This window comes from Prionailurus viverrinus, chromosome C2 (assembly GCF_022837055.1).
Source record: "Prionailurus viverrinus isolate Anna chromosome C2, UM_Priviv_1.0, whole genome shotgun sequence".
In the NCBI taxonomy this organism is placed as follows: Eukaryota; Metazoa; Chordata; class Mammalia; order Carnivora; family Felidae; genus Prionailurus; species Prionailurus viverrinus.
The window spans coordinates 94,384,372-94,405,760 of record NC_062569.1 but is presented as its reverse complement, the minus strand read 5'-3'; the positions used below and the strand labels follow the sequence as shown (position 1 = coordinate 94,405,760).

At 38.5% G+C, this 21,389-nt stretch overlaps 2 protein-coding genes across 13 annotated transcripts in view; one reads left to right on the top strand and one right to left on the bottom strand.

The window, feature by feature from the left end:
* Positions 1–21,389, bottom strand: part of IGSF11 (immunoglobulin superfamily member 11) — a 263,579-nt gene that overhangs the window by 193,328 nt on the left and 48,862 nt on the right. For 2 of the 6 annotated variants that reach the window (XM_047874146.1, XM_047874141.1), the window contains exon 1: positions 2,531–2,796. The exons of 1 other annotated variant lie outside the window; for it this stretch is intronic. The gene's annotated coding sequence lies outside the window, so the exon portion shown is untranslated. Of the gene's footprint in view, positions 1–2,530; positions 2,797–3,196; positions 3,277–3,754; positions 3,894–21,389 lie in introns of those variants that run through there. 3 more of the 6 variants (XM_047874142.1, XM_047874140.1, XM_047874148.1) reach the window with 3 other exon arrangements.
* TEX55 (testis expressed 55) lies at positions 3,965–20,699 on the top strand. Of its 7 annotated transcripts, none has more exons than XM_047874134.1 (5): positions 3,965–5,328; positions 5,910–6,056; positions 7,847–7,909; positions 13,808–13,906; positions 20,557–20,699. In XM_047874134.1, the coding sequence occupies exons 1-5, from the start codon at positions 4,126–4,128 to the stop codon at positions 20,605–20,607; spliced, it is 1,563 nt and encodes a 520-aa protein (XP_047730090.1). In that variant the 5' UTR covers positions 3,965–4,125; the 3' UTR covers positions 20,608–20,699. The 7 variants fall into 7 exon arrangements, with proteins under 7 accessions (XP_047730090.1, XP_047730089.1, XP_047730088.1 ...); XM_047874133.1 differs by having other exon boundaries at positions 5,892–6,056; positions 7,850–7,909; XM_047874132.1 differs by having other exon boundaries at positions 5,892–6,056.

Here is a 21,389-nt window from a genome sequence, read left to right as displayed (position 1 = left end):
AGTGAACAGGCACTTTGTAAAAAAGGATATCCAAATGGCCAATAACTATCTGTAAAAGTGCTCAACATCATTATTCATAAGAGAAATACAAATGAAAACTCCACTGAATACCAACAAACCAGAACAGCCAACAGTAAAAGGCAAATATGCAAAGCAACTTGAACTCTTATGCATTGCTGGTGAGAGTGTATACTGGTACTACCATTTTGGGAAACTGTCTGGCAGTATCTATTAAGGAGTCTACTCTATGACCCAGGAATCCTATACAGTGGTATATTCCAGAGAAATAAGCACTTATGTCCAGCAAAAGACACACACCAAAAAAGTTCTTAATAGTTCCAAGCTGTAAACAATCCAATGTCAACCAACATCAGAAGTTTGTAGTATAATCATACAATAGAATACTGCTCAGCAATCATAAATAATATCTAACAAGAGTCATATTGTATGATGTTCAAAAATCAGAGAAACTAAGCTATGGAAACACAGATTAGAACAGTAGTTAACTGCTAGAATGCTAGAAACAGTCTATCTCTTGATCTGGATGGTGTATGCATGGATGCATACATACATAAAAATTCATCAAACTTTGGGGCACCTAGGTGGCTCAGCCAGTTGAGTGTCTGACCTCAGCTCAAGTCACGATCTCCCGGTTCATGAGTTTGAGCCCTACATCCAGCTCTGTGCTGACAGCTCAGAGCCTGGAGCCTGCTTCGGATTCTGTGTCTCCCTCTCTTTCTGTCACTCCCCTGCTTGTGCTCTGTCTCTGTCTCTCAAAAATAAACATTAAAAAAAAATTCATCAAGCTTCACACTTAAGTTTTGTACACTTAACTCTATGGAAGTAAAAAAGAATACACACACACTGAAAAGTACTAAAAGAAAATACAGGTGGGGAACATATATGTTATCTTGAGAGACAGGGAAGGTCTTTGTAAGCATGACCCAAAGGTAAAAACTACAAAGAGAAAAATGAATTTTACTCCATAAAAATAAAAAAAATATATCAAACTTCTAGATGGCAAACAAGACAGGAAATTTTATTTGCAATTTATATAATAAAGAATTAAAATTTTAATATACAGGAAGTTCTCACAAATCAATAAGGAAAAGACAAGGGCATGACTAGGACATTTACCAAAAACAAAAACAAATAGCCATTAAACATATGAAAAGAATACAGATTAAACAAGATACCATTTTTCACTTATCAGATGGGCAAAAATAAAAATATATACAGAATTGGCATTGGTATAGAGAAATAGCACTCCCATATATTACTGGTGGAGTCATAGAATGGCTCAATTTTTCTGAAGGACATTTTAAAATATAGTACTTTCCAAAGACCAGAATGAGCACATTTCCTTAGCCAAGCAATTCCACAACTAAAAATTCATCTTAAGGAAAAAAACATGACAAGCTTGTAAAATGTCTGTATAATGATGGTCAAGGCAGCACTGTTAAAAGCAACAAAATAAATTCATAGAATAGATGACATATAAATTTTAAAATAGCTACTCTTTATGAGGCACATATGAACTAATTACATATATTATCTCATTTAGTTGTCACAAGAACTCTGAGAGCTATTACACTATTCCCATTTTCATCTGAAGATGAGAAAATTGAGGTTCAGAGAAATAATGAGATTTGCCCAAGCTCAACAATCTAGTGAATGACAGATACAGAATTAGAACAAACTTGGTCTGACTCCAAAAGCCAGTGTTCTTTAATTTAGATTACATTTATTGACAAGGAAGAACATTTATACCACAGTATTAAATGAAAATGCACTTTATATAACAGTTGCACAGTTTGATTCCATTTTGTAAAACATACACATAACTATAGCTATTAGATATATAGATTTGCATGGGGAAATTCTACAAAGATATACATTAAAATGTTAAAGGTTATCCTTTGGGTGTTTCAGGAATTCAATTTTTTTCTTTATGCTTGTTTTTCTTACTTTTCTACAGTGATTAAATTTAAGTTATAAATAGAAAAACACATCTACAAAACCAATACCCCTTTGAAATTGTAAACCATAGCCTATCACCTATTTTACTACAAATGCAAAGTCTACTTGCTCCACATTTTTAAATGTTTTTATTTATTTTTGAGACAGAGAGAAAGCACAAGCTGGGGAGGGGCAGACAGAGAGGAGACAGGAACAGGAAGGGAAGGAACAATGCCAGGCTCAAACTCATGAGCTGTGAGATCACGACCTGAGCAGAAGTCCAAGGCTTAGCCGACTGGGCCACCCAGGTGCCCCACTCCACACACTTTTAAATAAATAAATGAGGTAGATCCTTCATATATTTACACTCAACAAACACATCTCGAGCACCTACTATGTTCTAGATACTGTTACATAAATGATATTACTTCAGTATACCTAGATTCTTCTTTTTACTCCTAAGTGTGGCATCGATGGTACCCACTCTCCCTTTCATATCTTGATCACAATTATTTGCATTTGGATTTTAAGCATATCTCTAATTACTGAATGCAATTAAACTCATACTAACCGCATATCTGGTATTATACTACCAATGGTTGGTCTGCCTCAGTGATTTCAGGCTTTGAAGAGTCAGACAAATGTCTCATCACCTACCACCTCTGTACTGTCCTACTCCTGAAAGTAGAGGGCATGCTGGCCTGGAGTGGATTCTTAACGCTTATTTCAAAAAGGACGGGCCAGGGGCGCCTGGGTGGCTCAGTCGGTTAAGCGTCCGTCTTCAACTCAGGTCACGATCTCGCGGTCCGTGCGTTTGAGCCCCGCTTTGGGCTCTGGGCTGATGGCTCAGAGCCTGGAGCCTGCTTCCGGTTCTGTGTATCCCTCTCTCTCTAACCCCTCCCCTGTTCATGCTCTGTCTCTGTCTCAAAAATAAATAAATGTTAAAAAAAAAAATTAAAAAAAAAAAAAAAAGAACGGGCCAGATCTCAAAACCCAGACCCCACTGGCCATCACCACCAGGTGCAAATTCCCCACTTGTTAAGTATTGCTCCTCCTATCTCCTCTCCCCTTTCTTACTCCCTTTCTTTCTGGAACTCTGGCCCCTAATCCCTTCTGCTATAAATCAGTTAAATGGGGGTGATTTTAGAACCCATTTCTCACTGGATCTCCTCTCTTCCTTTTAGACCTCCAGCCATGTGTGTCTAATTCCGCAAAACAAATAAACAAAAAACCATACCTTGGGGCTTTCACAGCCCCAAGTTTCCACGGCCAAGACAGCTCTTCCCAAAGGGGAGGAAAACAGCTGCTCATCTGTCCCTGGAGACAAAGAAGAGGATGATCCTGCAGCAATGAACGCCCAGAGGTGCGTGGTGGGGAAGGTGGGGAAGAGAGCAAACCTCTCCTCTCTACACGCGTATTGTGAGGAAAGACCCATCTGACTTTGCCAACACGGGTGTTAGGAGGACAAAATTCTTTCCTGGTACACTGAAAACAGTACGGGCACTGTTGGTACAGGCAGGATTAAAAAATGGTTTTAAGAATTTAATAGGAAAAAACACAACGTTTGGCCTCGTCACTACAACGCCGACGAGAGCCTAAAGCCGGAGAGCATTCAGCAGAACCATTCGCTAGCACAGTGCCCAGCACTGACCCCCTACAGGAGCACCTGCGAAAAGACCAGGGTCTTCCGACCAAGCGTGGATCTGATTGGGCGGCAACCGGGAGTATGCTGCCCCCACGCGATCGGCCGCCGCTTCCTCCGCTAACACGTCGCCGGCGACTAGAGGAGCGGTACCTGGGCGATCGGGTTTCACGCAGCCGCCGGGAACCTCCACTCGAACGCTGCGGGTACCGCTCTGGGGCACCGATTCAGAGCCCCGAGCTTAGCGGCTGGGCAGTGGCGACTGCCGCGTGTGGTTATCACCTCTTCTCAGGAGAAGGCGTCCGCCCGGCGCTCGTGTCCGCACGGCGAGTCAGCGGACTCGGCACTGGCGGCCCAAGGCAGCCCAGACCGGGGCAGGGGCGGCGCCCGCGCACCCGGAAGAGTCTGTGCGCCGAGGCCAAACAAAGCCCTAGAGCAGCGACGTGCGCGCCCCTGAAGGTCACCTAGGCGACCAGCTCGGCCAGACCCACAGCGTCTGGCAACCTAGACCAGCAGGGCAGAAGATGGAAGAACCGCTCAAAGAGGCTCCTCCGGAGTCCTTGGGACCTGAAAGCACAGCCAAGTCCCCAGATGACAGCAGGACAGACAACCAGGAAGACAACTGGCAAAACCAGCATGAAGAAGAGGTAGATGACCAGAATGATCACAGAAGGGCTGAGCAGGCTGCCCAAAGAGTGTCTGGACAGACTGACCATAAAGTATATGAACCCACTGGTGGCCAAACATCTGACCAGGCCGATCTCAGAACATACAACCGTGCTGATGTTGCTCAGGGTGGTGCATTTGATCAGGATGACCAAAGAATGTATGAGAAGACATCTGGCCAAGCCCATCATGACAGCCAGATGTCTCTTCTGCCTGAACAAAGAACTTCCCTACAGATTGAACACAGAGGGTCCAGCCAGGCTGAAGGAAGAGCTGATGGACAGATTGACCGCAGAATGTCCAACCAGACTGAAGGAAGTTCTTCTGAGCAGATTGACAGTAGGGTGTCTAACCAGTCTGACCAAAGAACTTCTGAACAGATTAACCATAGATTGTCTGTCTCATCTGAACCAAGAGCCTCTGGACAGATTGACCCCAGAATGTCCAGCCAAGCTGAACAAAGAACTTCTGAACAGATTGACAGCAGATTGTGTGGCCTGGTTAAACGAAGAACTTCTGAACTGATTGGCTATATACCGTCTAACCAGGTTGACTCCAGAACGTCTATAAAGACTCACCACGAAGTATGCGAGGAAGCTATTGAACTAGCTGAACAGCAAACTGCTGACCAGGCTGAAAGTAACGCCGATCACCTTACAGTGGACAAGACTGACTCCAGTGACTATTACAAGGTTGACCACTTAATGGATGAAGAGAATTACCCCAGAGAAGACTATCTGGCTGACTATGGAGCACCTGGCCAGTATGATGACAGAATATTTACCCAATCTGGGGGCAATAAGGAGTCCAAAGAAGCTGAATTCAGAGTAGAACCCTGCAAATTTGAGGCCAGAGGAATAGACCAGGACAGTTCCCCAGTTTCAACTGAAACTGACACAGAAAGTGTAACTGACCTGCAAGCATTTGACTCATTTAATACCAGATTCACCAGTAACTTCCAAGCAAAAGACCAAGCCTATTCCCAGAGATTTCCCTGTATCTCATCCAAGCTGGACTATACCATCGGTCAAGAAAAAACTAAAGCCACAGAAACCAAGCCTGTAGGTTAAAGGGGCATTTGATACCACCTGGGAAATTGGAGGCCAAGCCAGGGGCCTAGTGTGGTGGTATGGGGACAGGACAGGATGAGGGTGCATGTTGGATCAAAGATGAGGAATAAACCTACACATCATGGTTTATTCAGGAAGGGCAGGAGAAGGGTGGGAAATAGATGGGTTGCGTCTTCTGCTACTGGAAGACCATTCAGGAAGGATCAGTGAACCAGGATTCATGAGTCTTGGTTCTGCTGCTTACTGTGGGGCGCTAAGTCATTTCCCTTCTCTGGGCTTCTACCAAAGAAAAGGAATTTGGAGTCAATTGGAGGTCCTTGTGAAGGGAAAAGTATTTGAAGTAGATTGGAGATACCTTAGGTAGTTCCCAGGACTTGAGGTGCATTATATTGTCAGGAGGATCAGCCAGGTTTGTCATCATAATGTATCTTATCTCCAATTCCTGGTGTCCAGGTTCCATGAACACCAGATTCCAAAGATAAACAGCAACAATAACAACAAAGCTTCCTGGGGCTTTTCCATTTATTAAAGACTCTCTGGGGGTGGGGGTGGAGGGTATATTTCTATTGCAGGATGATATTCCAGAATACCAAGAAGGAAAGAGGCCTCTTGGATACAGTCAGACTTCTAGGAGACAATTCCCTCCTATCGTATACGAAGATCCTTATCAAGTTGCACTACGATACATGGAGAAACACCACATTCTGCAAATATTCCAGGTAAATCTCTCAATCCCTTTCTTTAAGAGCGAGTTTTATAGTAATTACAATGTAAAAAACAAACTTGGACCTGGATTTTAGAGGTACAAGAATGGCCTTTGTTTATAAAAGGGATATAATCTCATTGAGAAGTCAGTAAATGCACTAAGATGTATTCAACCAAAAGTAGTAAATGATAAACACCAAAGAATGCTACTTACCATGATGTAAAGCCCTTTAGAGGGATTAGAGATCAGGCAGGTTAGTTGATATGGAAAAACATGGCCAAGGGTTAAAGTTTGAGTCAGACTGGGAAGGAAGGACAAAATATTGGCAATTGAGAGAAAAAAAGCTTTTTCAGCCAGGTATGTAATACTTTCAAAAGATGCCAACCTGTGACCATCTAAAAACCTGCATTCTTTAGGGGGGAAAAGAAGTAGTGAAAAGTTGCTTTTAATTCTTGAAATTACAAATCTTATTGACCTCCAGAGATGGGGCTGGAGCCTCTTTTAAACTATGACATTTCCATGGCCAATATAGAATTAAAAGAGATTATCACATTTATAACATTTTGGGGTTTTGGTGGGTTTTTGTTTTTGTTTGCCTGACATATTTATTTTTATGTTAATATTATTAACCAACGAGGCACATGTGTGTATGTTAAAATGTGCACGTGTAGTAACTTTGTGGTTAGAAAGGTGGAAAGTAAGACTGGCCCATCTCAAATGAAAACATTTAAACTAGAAAAAAAAACACTTTACTGGAGAAACTTAAGTTTAAAGAAGTAGGGTATGGAAGCAAGAGCACAAATTATGCCATCTGTTAGCCCAAAGCTTCAACCTAACTTTGCCACTTCTCATCTTTGTGATTTGGAGAAAATTAATAAACAGTGAATCTCAATTTCCCCATATAAAACAGAGATGAGTGATTTTACTTCATTAACCCTGCTCTATGCCTTTTCTTTCTTAAAATGTCCTTTTGTGGGAGAGTGCTAATGGCTGGGTTTTCTGGCTTTAATCAAAGAACTACTAATTATTAAACTGAAGGAGGAAAGCTGTTGAAGAAAGTACAATTCAAATTATTCTATAATTGTCTTCATCTGCCAAGGAAAAATAATACTTGCGAATGCAACGTGATTGTAAGAAAAATTAGTTATCAAATATGTGCTCAATAGAAACATATATGAAATACATAATTGGCATGGTGCATTTAACGGATGTTAAGTATTTTATACCTGGAACTTGCCCCACTGTTATTCCCTGCAAATGAGAATTCTGCTTATACTTTATTCTGATGTTTTGGGTTATTAAACAAGAACAAAGTATGGAAGTGAATTTCTGAAGTTTTGTATATGTTTTCTCATTTATCATTACAAACACTAAATATCTTTTTCACCTTTTAGAATCAGATGGCTCACAGGGAAGTTTCTATGTAAAGATATATAGTGTTTTTAATTTATTCAAAAGGCTTTTCTTTTAAATAAGGGGATTAATTCACTAATTTCTCAGTCTAGCAAAATCAGAATTCTCAAAACAAAAACTTTGTCCAAAACTGTCTCAGTACCTGTTTGATCTTGGAACTAGAAAAGTATCCATTGCTATTATGGCTAAATTTTTATTCCTCTAAATTTTACCATAATTTGCCTGATTTTATGAGTAGTAAGAAAGTAATTTGTCACTTTGTAGAGATACATGAATTTCTTTAAAAGGCTATGGTGCACACTAGGTCAGTGCATGAGATTTCTTCATATATAACCTAACCACATTACTTTAGTTCAGAACCATAATGCCATGCCTCATGCCCTTTCTCAGCAGATCACTGAAAACTTAGTCTATGAAAAGCCAGAGGACCCCCTGAGTTTTATGCTGTACCAGGTATGGAACAGGAGAAAAAGAACAATGTTTTAATTCTATTTATTACAATAAAGATAGCATACATACACATGTACAAAACAAGACATGTACAACTCACTAGATTATCATGAAGGGAGCACTTAAAAAAATTTTTTTTACATTTATTTATTTTTGAGAAACAGAGTGAGACAAAGCATGAGTGGGGGAGGGGCAGAGAGACAAGGAGACACAGAATCTGAAGCAGGCTCCAAGCTGTGAGCAAGCAGTCAGCACAGAGCCTGATGCAGGGCTTGAACCCACAAACTGTGAGATCATGACCTGAGCTGAAGTCAGACGCTCAACCGACTGAGCCACCCAGGTACCCCATGAAGGGAGCACTTTTAAAGCATTGAATGCTAATGTCTTTTTAGCGCTAGCTGTTTTGATGAGTAAATAGTAATCACTGCAACTTTGATCTGCTTTTTCCTGATTACTAAGGCGGTTGCATACCTTGTCATTTGTCTATTGGCCATTTGGAAATAACTTCTTTTTCTATGGCATTTTTTGTCTTTTTCTTACTCATTTAAAACAGTTTTATATGTATTCTAGAAAATCATACACCCTTTGTTGTATTTGTTGCATATTTCTTCTCCCACTTTATGCCTTCCCTTTTTATCTCCTAAAGGTATCCTTTGATAAACAGAAATTCTTAATTTTGATATAGTCAACCTTAACAACCTTTTAAATTTATGATTATCACTTCTGCTGTCCTGTTTCAGAAGTGTCTCCTTAGTCCAAACTCCTGACCGTAGCCCCTTATATTATCTCAGAAGTTTGTGGAATTTCTTTGGCAGGGTGGAGGAGTTAAATTTTGTTTATTTTGTCTTTGACATTGATCTCCAGTCAATTTGGGATTGATTTTGTGTAGGCTGTGAGGAGGGGTCAAGTTTCATTTTCTGTTCTAAGCAGACATCCAGTTGACCCAGCACCTTTTATGTAAAAGACCATATGTCCCATACTGCTTTTTATTTGATTCTGATGGTATATTTGTCTATCCTTGCTCCATACAAGATTGTCTTAATTCATATGCCTTAAAATAAGTCATAATGTCTGTCAGAACAAGTCCTCATATCTTATTTTTCTTTAAAAATATCTTGGATATTCTTAGGCCTGTCCATTCCCATATCAATATTTACAATTATTTCTCAAGTCATACACACATACACAATCAGAAGCACACACTGGGGGGATTTTTACTAGGGTTTCGTTGAATCTGTAGATCAATTGGGGAAGAAGGAATAGCTTGACATGATGAGTGTTTCCAGTCCTTTATCCTCTCCATTTATTTATGTCTTTTTTTTTTTTTTTTTTTTTTCAACATTTATTTATTTTCGGGACAGAGAGAGACAGAGCACGAACGGGGGAGGGGCAGAGAGAGAGGGAGACACAGAATCAGAAACAGGCTCCAGGCTCTGAGCCATCAGCCCAGAGCCTGACGCGGGGCTCGAACTCACGGACCGCGAGATCGTGACCTGGCTGAAGTCGGACGCTTAACCGACTGCGCCACCCAGGCGCCCCTTTATTTATGTCTTTAATTTGTCTCAGTATATTTATTCTTTGCACAAAGGTTTTATATATTTTTGATAGACTTATTTGTAGGTATTTTATAATTTTGATGTTATTGGAAATAGAATTTTTTAAAAATTTCATGTTCTAATTCCTGGCATATAGATATACAGCCAATTTTTTGGTTGATCTTATATCCAGCAACCTTTCTAAACTCAACTTATTAATTCTAAACATGTATTTGTAGATAATTTGGGTGTTTCCATATATAGTCATATCATTTACAAATAGTGACAGTTTTATTTGATCTTTCCAATCTTTATCCTTTTTTCCTCCTTGTCTTACTGCATGTATTATGTATCTTCTCTTTGTCCCTTCAGATCTACCTTTTTCTCTTTTCTGTTGTACAAAGCAGCTAATCCATATGGACTAGATCAACAGGCTCTCATTCCTTCTGACTTCCGGCTGGGTTAACCCAATGGGAAACCTAGAGGAAGACTGGAAGCAAGAAAGAAGGTGAAATCAGGTTTATTTCCCTGGCCTTTTCCCTTATGATTTGTCTTGAGTTGTCTGGAGGTCACTGCTCCTCTCAAGGCATCTTTTTTTTTTTTTAATTTTTTTTTTCAACGTTTGTTTATTTTTGGGACAGAGAGAGACAGAGCATGAACGGGCGAGGGGCAGAGAGAGAGGGAGACACAGAATCAGAAACAGGCTCCAGGCTCTGAGCCATCAGCCCAGAGCCCGACGCGGGGCTCAAACTCATGGACCGCGAGATCGTGACCTGGCTGAAGTCGGACGCTTAACCGACTGCGCCACCCAGGCGCCCCTCTCAAGGCATCTTTTTACATGATTCTTTGCTTCTGAATTCCAGTAATGTCCTCTCTTCTGACCTTCGAGGTTAAGAGGTTAGCTCCACTTTTACTGGTTTTGGGTTATTGTGTTATCTCCTGTGACTCCCCTATGCCTAATTCTTTTAAATAAACCCTTTCTGGATGAATCTTCATTGAATTCTTCTTCTTTTTTTTTCAATGTTTATTTACCTTTTTGAGAGAGAGAGAGCGAGACAGAGCGTGAGCAGGGGAGGAGCAGAGAGGGAGGGAGACACAGAATCTGAAGCAGGCTCCAGGCTGAGCTGTCAGCACAGAGCCCGACGCAGGGCTCAAACTTACAAGCCATGAGATCAAGACCTGGGCCGAAGTCAGATGCTCAACTGACTGAGGCACCCAGGCGCCCCTAATTCTTCTATTTTGAATGTGCCATCTATTTCCTGTCGGGACACTGACTGATATAGTACACTAGTTAGGGATCTCCAGTAGAATCAGTATTGAATTGAAGTAGGTACAGTGGTTCACCTTACTTGCTCTTGATCTTGTTTTAAAAAAGTTTTCCCTTTTTAACTATTAAGTATGGTGTTTGCTCCGTTTTATAGATACTATTAATCATATTAAGGAAGTTCTCATCTAGTCTGTTTTCTGAGAGTTTTTCATCATGAATCATTAAGTTTTATCAAATTATTTTTCTGTATCTATTGTGATGACTGCGTGATTTTTCTCCCTTACTTTGGTAATGTAGTAAACTATATCTATTTTCATTTAAAAAACTTTTCAAGCATACGTGCAGAAAATTACACAGATCAAAACTGTACATGTTGACTAATTATCACTAATTGGCTAAACCCATGAAACCACCAGTCAAGTCGAGAGATAGAACGTTACCAGCTCCTCAGAATCCCACGTGGCACCTGAGTCTAATCACTACCCTTTCTCTTCTATAAAATAACCACTATTCTGACTTCTAGATTAGTTTGGCTTTTTTAGATTTTTGTGTAAATGAAATTAAATATTATGTACTATTTGGTGGCTGGCTTCTTTTGATCAACAGTATGTTTATGAGATTCATTCATCTTATGCATATTCATTCCTTTTCATTTCTGTAGTTTCTTTTTTTTTAATTTTTTTTTAACATTTATTCAGTTTTGAAAGGCAGAGAGAGACAGAGCGCAAATGGGGGAGGGGCAGAGAGAGAGGGAGACACAGAAACAGAAGCAGGCTCCAGGCTCTGAGCTATCAGCACAGAGCCCGACGTGGGGATCAAACTCACAGACCGCGAGATCATGACCTGAGCCGAAGTCAGCCACTTAACCGACTGAGCCACCCAGGCGCCCCTCATTTCTGTAGTTTCTATTCTGAGTTAGAGTTTTAGTTGTGATGAACAATGCTGCAGTGAACATTTGTGTACTTATTTCTTGGTGCACATGTACATTCATTTCTACTGGGTTCATACCTAGAAATGGGACTACTAAGTCCTAGGGTATTGACATAAGTTCAGCTTTAAAAGATGGCTGCCCAGTCAGAGTGGCCAAAATGAACAAATCAGGAGACTATAGATGCTGGAGAGGATGTGGAGAAACGGGAACCCTCTTGCACTGTTGGTGGGAATGCAAACTGGTGCAGCCACTCTGGAAAACAGTGTGGAGGTTCCTCAAAAAATTAAAAATAGACCTACCCTATGACCCAGCAATAGCACTGCTAGGAATTTACCCAAGGGATACAGGAGTACTGATGCATAGGGGCACTTGTACCCCAATGTTTATAGCAGCACTCTCAACAATAGCCAAATTATGGAAAGAGCCTAAATGTCCATCAACTGATGAATGGATAAAGAAATTGTGGTTTATATACACAATGGAGTACTACAGGGCAACGAGAAAGAATGAAATATGGCCCTTTGTAGCAACGTGGATGGAACTGGAGAGTGTGATGCTGAGTGAAATAAGCCATACAGAGAAAGACAGATACCATATGGTTTCACTCTTATGTGGATCCTGAGAAACTTAACAGAAACCCATGGGGGAGGGGAAGGAAAAAAAAAAAAAGAGGTTAGAGGGGGAGAGAGCCAAAGCATAAGAGACTCTTAAAAACTGAGAACAAACTGAGGGTTGATGGGGGATGGGAGGGAGGGGACGGTGGGTGATGGGTATTGAAGAGGGCACCTTTTGGGATGAGCACTGGGTGTTGTATGGAAACCAATTTGACAATAAATTTCATATATTGAAAAAAATAAAAAAAAATAAAAGCTCTCCTCAGAGCAATAAAAATGAAAAAAAAAAAAAAAAGATGGCTGCCAAAAGGTTCACCAAAGTACTCTGATCAGTTTATACTCTCATTTAAAGTGACATTGTTGCAGTTTTCTTCATGTATCTTGTGCTGTGGTCCTTTGAACTTTTAGGAATTGTGGACTCATGGTTTTCATTCTATCTGGAAAATTTTCAGCCACTATTTCTTCAAACATTTTTCTGTCCCTGCCTCCTCCTCTAGGAGCTCCAATTATACATAAAATGGGTCACTTGAAGTTCATTCTCTGTTTATTAAAAAATTTTTCCCTTTGTATCATTTTAGATACTTTCTATCACTGTGTCTTCAGGTTTACTAATCTTCTGCAGTGTCTAAAGTACCATTAATAATAAAATGCCAGTGTATTTTTCACTACATACATTATAAGTGTTGTAGTTTCATCCCTAGGAGTTTAGTTGGTGTCTTTTCTAGAGTGTTGATATCTCTACTTTACTTTTTTTTTTTTAATGTTTATTTTGAGAGAGAAAGACAGAGAAAGAGCACAAGGGGGAAGGGCAGAGAGAGAGACAGAATCTGAAGCAGGCTTCATGCTCTAAACCGTCAACACAGAGCCTGACGCAGGGCTCAAACTCACAAGCCGTGAGATCATGACCTGAGCCAAATTTGGACACTCAATTGACTGAGCCACCTAGGCGCCCCTCTACTTTACTTTTTAAACAGAGAATGCAGTTATAACTGTTTTTATTTTCCTGCTTCTTTATATGCCTAGCAATTTTTTTATTGAGATATAATTGACACATGATATTGTATTAGTTGTAGGTATATGCCTGGTAATTTTTGATTGGTGTAAGATAATTATGAATTTTGCCTTTCTGGGTGCTGGATTTTTGTTTTTGTTTTCCTGTAAATGTTCTTGGACTTTATTTTGGGGCCTAGCTAATTAACTTGGAAAAAGCTTGGTCTTTTCAGATTTTGCTTTTAAGATTTTTTTTTTTAGAGTGGAGCAGATCAGTTTTCAGTCTAGGGCTAATTAGTCCCCACTACTGAGACAAGACCCTTTTGAGTATTTCACCCAATGCCCCATGAATCATGAGGTTTTCTAGTTTGACTGGTGGTAATAGGCACTATTCCTGGCTTGGTTCTTTCCATGGCCTCTGGTAGTTTTCTCATATATATGCACTAATCTATATGCAAGGGATTACTGGAAGGGGACCTTCTGCAGATTTCCAGAGTTCTTTCTGTACCATTCTCTCCTCTCTGGCACTCTGCCCTGTGACCATAACTGTCTTGATTTCCCTAGGATTTCAGCTCCATCATCTCAACTCAAGGGTCTGCAGGGTTCCTGTTGGGTTCTCTTTTCCTACACACTAAGGCCAGGAAATTTTCTGAAAACTGTAAGGTACATGCACATTTATGATTATTATGTCTTTCTGATTAACTGACTTTTATCGTTATGAAATGTCTATCTTTCTCCTTGGTTATATTCTTTGCCTTAAAGTTTATTTATTGAAGTTTATTTCCCCTCATATTAATATAGCCAGCCCAGCCTTACAGTTTACTTGGTATATATTTTTTCATCCATTTACTTGCAACCTAACAATGCTTTATATTTAAATTGTGTCTCTTGTAAGTACTGCATAGTTGGGTCTTTCTTATCTTTTATGATAATCTCTACTTTTTAACTGAACCATTTAGAACAAGGGTAGGCAAACTGTGGGCTACCTGTTTTTAAATGGCCCAAAAGCTACGAAAGAATTTGCCCTTTTAAAGTGGTTAAATTGGGGCGTCTGGGTGGCTCAGTTGGTTAAGCGTCCGACTTCACCTCAGGTCATGGTCTCTCCATTCTTGAGTTTGAGTCCCACGTTGGGCTCTGTGCTGACAACTCAGAGCCTAGGGCCTGCTTTGGATTCTGTGTCTCCCTCTCTCTGTCTGCCCCTCCCCTGCTCACAGTCTGTCTCTCTCTGTCTCTCAAAAATGAATAAATGTTAAAAAAATATTTTTAAATGGGGCGCCTGGGTGGCTCAGTCGGTTGAGCGTCCAACTTCGGCTCTGGTCATGATCTCACGGTTTGTGAGTTCAAACCCTGTGTCGGGCTCTGTGCTGACAGCTCAGAGCCTGGAACCTTCTTTGGATTATGTGTCTCCCTCTCTCTCTGCCCCTCCCCCACTCATTCTCTCTCTCTCTCTCTCTCTCTCTCTCTCTCTCTCTCTCTCAAAAATAAACATTCAAAAAAATTTTTTTAATTTTTTTAAATAAAGTAGTTGAAGAAGGAGGAGAAGAGGGGAAGAAGAAAAAGAGAAGAGAAGTAAATGAAAGAAGGGGAAGGGGGAGGTGAATTCAGCAGCAGCAACAGATATTTTGTGTACTGCAATGCTAAAATGTGTATTATTCAGCTCTTTTCAGAAAAAGTTTGCCACCTCCTGGTTTAAACCATCAGTGTTTAACCTAATTATCAATATGGTTGAATTTAGAGCTCTTATTTTATTTGTTTTCTTTTTATGTCTTATTCTTCTGTGCCTCTTTTATTGCCTTCTCTTGGATTATTTGAATAAATTTAGTATTCTACTTTAATTTATGTATTGGCTTTAGCTATACCTCCTATTATTTTTTAGTGATCGCTCTAGGAATTACAATATATATCCCTAACCTTTCACAATGTATATATATATATATATATATATATATATACATACACACACACACAAACACACACACACACGCACACACACATAAATATGTGTGTATATATGTATACACATAGAGGGAGAAAAAAAGTGATCTTTTACATTTATCCAGATAATTGCTATTTCTAATGTTTTTCACTCATTTGTGAATTTCCATGTTTCTCTCTGAAATTATTTCATTTCAACCTGAAAAACTTCTTTCAGCCTCTTTTGCTTGCTGCTGGAAGAGAACACTCTTGGTTTTCCTTTATCTGAAAATCTATCACACATTCTTGTAGAACATTTTTGCTGGATATAGAATTCTGAATTGACTTGTCCAGCTCTTAAAAATGTAGTTTCATCACTTTCTGGCCTTCATAGTTTCAGAGGAGAAATCCACAGTCGTCCAAATTGTTGTTCCCCTGTATATAGTGTCCCATTTTTCTCTGGCTGCCTTCACAATCTTGTCATTTTCTTTAGTTTCCAGAGGTTTTATCATGATGTTCATTGGAATTCATAATTCTGGGAGTTAGCTCAGCTGCTTGAATCTTTTTTTTAAGGTGTTTTTAAATTTATTTATTGAGAGAGAGAGAGAGAGAGAGAGAGAGAGAGAGAGAAAGTGAGAGACAGACAGCACAAGCCAGGGAGAGACAGGGAGAGAAGGAGACAGAGAATCCCAAGCAGGCTCCACATTACCAGTGCAGAGCCCGATGTGGGGCTCGAATTCATGAATCACAAGACTAGGACCTGAGCTGAAACGAAGAGTTGGATGCTTAACTGATGGAGCCACCCAGGCACCCCTGAGCTGCTTAAATCTTATAAATTTACACCTTTCACCAAGTTTTGGAAGTTGGCTCGGGCAGGTATTTTCCTGCCCCATACTCTGTCTCTTTTCCTCTTCTCTTTTTGATACTCAAATTAACCTTATATTAGACCTTTTAATATTATCCCACAGATCCCTAAATTCTGCTCATTTCTTTTAACTTTTCTTGCTCTCCAGATCAAATAACTCCTTGGCTCCATTTTCAAGTTCACTGGCTCTTCTGTCATCTATATTCTGCTCTTAAGCCCATCCAGTGAATTTTTTATTTTTCAGTTCTAAAATATCTTTTCAGTTTTCTTTATTTTGTATTTATTTTCTGTGATATTTTATATTTTGTTTGATTTCCAGTATGTTTGACTTTACTTAACTGAACACAGTTATAATAGGTGCTTTAAAAACACTTATCTGATAACCTCAACATTGGATCATCTTGGAGTTGGCATCTGTTGATTGTCTTTTCCATTTGTTTTCCAAAAAAAATAAAATTTTTTTGTGGTAATGACTTTTAACATGAGATCTACCCTCTTAACAAATTATTAAGTGTACCACACATTATTGTTGACCATAGGTATAATTTTGTATAGGAAATCTCTACAGTTTATTCCTCTTGCTTAACTGAAACTTTATGCCCATTAATTAGTAACTCCCCATTTTCCCCTGCCCCAAGCTCCTGACAACCGTCATCCCACTCTTTGATTCTATGACTTTGCACTTTAGATACCTCATGTAGTGGAATGATGCAGTATTTGTCTTTCTGTGAGTGGGTTATTTTAATTAGCATAATGTCCTCATTCATCCATGTTGTCACATATTGCAGAATTTTCTTCTTTTTGAGACTGACTAGAATTTTATTACGTGTATGTACGACATTGTCTTTATCCATTTATCTGTTGATTGACATTTATATTATTTACACATCTTGGCTATTATGAAAACAGTGCTCCAATGATCATATCTCTTCAAGATCCTGATTTCAATTCTGTTGGATAAATAGAGCAATCCCAGAAGTGGTAGTTCTATTTTTAATTTTTTGAGGAATCTCCATACTGTTTTCCATAGTGGCTACACAATTTTTGCATTCCACCAATAGCAGGAAAGGCTCCAATTTCTCCACATTTATTGTCTTTGTTGTTTTGGTAATAGTTATCCCAACTAGTGTGCAATAATGTCTCATGGTGGTTGTTGATTTGCATTTCCCTGATGATTAGTGACATTGAGCATTTTTTCATATACCTGTTGGTCATTTGTATGTCTTCTTTGCAGAGATGTCCACTGAAGTCCTGGGTCCATTTTTAAAGTAGGTTATTAGGGGTTTTTTGTTTTGTTTTGTTTTACTATTGAATGGTAGGAACTACAATATATATTTGGGAAATAAACTCCCTATATGGTTTGCAAATATTTTCTCCCATTCTGTAGGTGGGAGATTGATTGTTTCTTTTACTATGTGGAAGAATTTTAATTTGGTGTAGTCCCACCTATTTAATTTTGTTGCATGTGCTTTGGGTGTCATATCCATGAAATAATTGCCAAGACCAACGTCATGAAGTTTTCCCTCTATGTTATTTTCTAGGAATCTTACAGTTTCAGATCTTATGTGTAAGTCTTTAACCCATTTTGATGATTTTTATTAAGGATCCAATTTCATTCTTTCCTGTTTTCCCAGCACCATTTGTTGCAAAAAGGTTCCTTTCCCTCTTGTGTATCTTTGGCACCCTGTTGAAGATCAGTTGACTGTATATGTATGGATTTATTTCTGGGATCTCTATTCTGTTTTCTACTGACCTATATATCTGTGTTTATACTGTACCATATTGTTTTGATTACTATAGCTTTGTAATATATTTTGGAATAAAGAAGTGTGATGTCTCCATCTTTGTTCTTTTTTCTCCAGCTTAATTTGGCTATTCAAGGTCTTTTGTGGTTCTATAAGAATTTTAGAATTCTTTTTTTCTACTTCAACATTTATCAGAAGAATATGGTGGAACTCAGTCTACACAATATAGTATTCATAATAGACTACAACCTAAAATTATTCTACTTACCTGGATGCTTGGGTGGCTCAGTTGGTTAAGTGTCCAACTCTTGATATTAGCTCAGGTCATGATCATATGGTTTGTGAGAACCAACCTCATGTTGGGTTCTGCACTGACAGTGCTGAGCCTGCTTGGGATTCTCTCTCTCTCTCCCACTCTCTCTACTGCACCCCCCCCCCCCTCAACTCACTCATATGTGCTCTCTCAAAATAAACACTTAGAAATAAAATAATTCTACTTACAGAAAACCTAGAATATACAACCCATTTTAAGTGGAAAAGATGATTTCTTCCTTTTTGATTTGGTTGCCTTTTATTTCTTTGTCTTGCCTAATTGCTCAGACTATGACTTCCAGTACTACGTTCAAGTGGTAAGAGTGGGTATTTTTGCCTTGCTCCTGATCTTAGAGGAAAAGATTTTATCACCACTAAGTATGATGTTGGCTATGGGCCTTTCATAGATGGCCTTTATTATGTTGAGGTAACTTCCTTCTATTCCTGCTTTATTAAAGTTTTTGTCATGAGAGGGTGCTAAATTTTGTCAAATGCCTTTTCTGGATCTATTAACACAATCATGTGATTTTTATCCTTTATGTTGTGAATATGGTGTATCACATTAATTGATTTTAATTCATAGTACATAGCTGTTATTTGCAGGATTCATTTTTTTAAGTTTATTTATTTTGAAAGAGAGACAGAGAGTGTGAGTGGGGGAGGAGCAGAGACTAGAAGAGAGAGAATCACAAGCAGGCTCCGTGCTGTGAGCTCAGAGCCCGACACAGGGCTCGATCTCATGAAGCGTGAGACCTTGAACTGAGCTGAAATCAAGAGTCAGGTGCTTAACTGACTGAGCCACTAGTTGCCCCTGCAGGATTCATTTTTGAGTGCTTACTCTTGCATATAGGAAGCAGATCTTACTTTTTTATATAAAACATATGCATTTAAGGTTTTATCACATAAGTTTAACTACGTGGTATTTTCACTTATTTACTTCAAAATAGTTTCTAATTTTCATTATGTTTCTTCTTCAACTCATGGGGTTAGAGACATTATTTATATAAATTATTAAATATTGGATTTTCTAATTTCCCTTTGACTAATGACTTCTAAGCCAATTGCACTTCACTCATAAAACAAGATTTCAAATATTTGAAATGTATTGATTGGCTTTATGATGCAACATATGTTTAACTTTTAATGAATTACTTAGAATTGAAAAAAACTTATTCTGAAATTATTAGGAAGTGTTTTAAATATATCGATTTGACCAAGTTTGCTAAATATGTTGTTCATGCCTTCCAATATGACTGTCGATTTGCCTGTCTCCTATAGTTCTGTTAATTTATGCTGTTTGTATGTACTTAAGATTATGTTATGAGATACATATGAATTAGAATTCTTATATCTTTCCAGTAAATTGAACTACCTTTCATTAAGAGATATAATGAACTTTGACTTCTTGGCTCAGAGTCAATGTTTAAATGACATGGATTTTTCCATCCTTATTACTTTTAACTGACTGTCCTTAAGTTTTAGATGCTTTTTAAATTTTTATCATTATTTAAATCTGACAAGCTTTTAATTTAGCTCACATATATTTGATGTTATTAAAAATACATGTGGATTTACATCTATTGTCCAACCATATGCTGTCTATTAGTTCTACCTGTTCTATTTCTTTTCCTCTACTTTTGCCTTCTTTTATCACTCTATTTTTTTCTATTAGTTTAGAAGTTATACACTCTTAATTTTTTTGTTGCCCATTAGGATGATTTCAAAAAATTAATGGACTTTATATTTTTAGAGCAGTTTTTAGGTTTGCAGAAAAAATGATCAGAAAGTACAGTGAGTTCTTGGGGCGCCTGGGTGGCTCTGTCGGTTGAGCATCTGACTTCGGCTCAGGTCATGATCTTGCAGTTTGTGAGTTTGAGCCCCGCGCTGGGCTCTGTGCTGATGGCTCAGAGTCTGGAGCCTGCTTCGGATTTTGTGTCTCCTCCTCTCTCTGCCTCTCCCCTGCTCATGCACTGTCTCTCTCTGTCTCTCAATGATAGATAAACATTAGAAAAAAAATTAAGAAAGTACAGTGAGTTCTCATTTACTCCCTTCTCCTTTCCCAATTTTCTACCTCTAATTTTCCCTATTATTGATAACTTGAATTAGTGTGCTACACTTCTTATAGTGATGAGCCAATACTGATACATTATTATTAACTGAAGTCCGTGGTTTATGTTAGGATTCTCTCTTTGTGTTGTGAATTCTATAGGTTTTGGCAAATGTATATGATATGTACCTATAATTACAGTATCAAACAGAATAGAGTCACTGTCATAATAATTCTTTTTAATATTTTATTAGTTCCCCTAGAAATTGCAACAGGTATTCTTGATTTATCAAAGTCTAAATTATTTGTCTTGGTCAGTAGAAGGACTTTTGTAGTTTAAATTTCTATGTATTTTAACATCACAAGATAACAGTAATTCCAAGTCATCCAAAATTGCAAGTAGAAAAAAATTCTTTTTCATTCTCCTCAGGTACAGGAAATGATAGAAAACAGAGACAAATGTGAAACCTACAAAGAATGAATTTCTCCTCAACATTGTTTACAACCCTCAGTATCTACACTATGTTCTGTTTCTCACTCTGAAAAATGATTTTGAATGGTCATTGGTAGTGATTCTGCCTAAATATGTTCTTAATTTTTAAGTAAAATCTATAAGCTCTCCACTTCAAAAATTCACATAAGTTACAGATACCTCAGGCTAATCATGCAAAATATATACATGTAATACTTATCCATGCATTGATATTTCAATACTCATTCCTCTAAAGCACTGCATAATAACAAGTTCACAAATCCCAAAGAAGATCAAAAAAAGAATATTAGCAATTTATATGTAGTTCTCATAAAGCATACAAATCTATCATGTCTCCAAACTGTGTATAAAATTTTCAATCAGAAAATGTGTGGAAAAAAATTTTTAGCAGCACTTTTTTTCTCTCTTCATGGAGGGTGATTGTTGTAATCTCTTTTTTCTTGTTTCTTAATACCTCCAACATATTTTTACTATTTTCCTATTTGACCCCGCCTGTTACTTTCTGCCATTAGTGGATGTGATTTAATCTAATCCTAGGGATACCTCTCTTCTGATTTTTAACCTACAGCAAAACTCAAACATGTTATACTACTATGTGCATACCTATGGGAGAGGCAGAATCACACTTCCTCATTACCTTTATCCCCTGAAGAGTATCCACATTGCATGGAATGTGTAACCAGTAGAACTGGTATTTAAATGCAAAAGGCCTTAATATAGTCTGGTATGAGAGGACCTGCCCAGCATTCCTAACTGAGATGATCATCTAC

Excerpts from the sequence above, each read along its gene's own strand:
- TEX55 (XM_047874132.1), top strand. The coding sequence starts at position 4,126 with ATGGAAGAACCGCTCAAAGAGGCTCCTCCGGAGTCCTTGGGACCTGAA. Across the intron at positions 5,329-5,891 it reads AAGCCACAGAAACCAAGCCT|GGTATATTTCTATTGCAGGA; the intron begins GTAGGTTAAAGG and ends GTGGGGGTGGAG. Across the intron at positions 13,907-20,556 it reads AATTTTCTGAAAACTGTAAG|GTACAGGAAATGATAGAAAA; the intron begins GTACATGCACAT and ends CATTCTCCTCAG.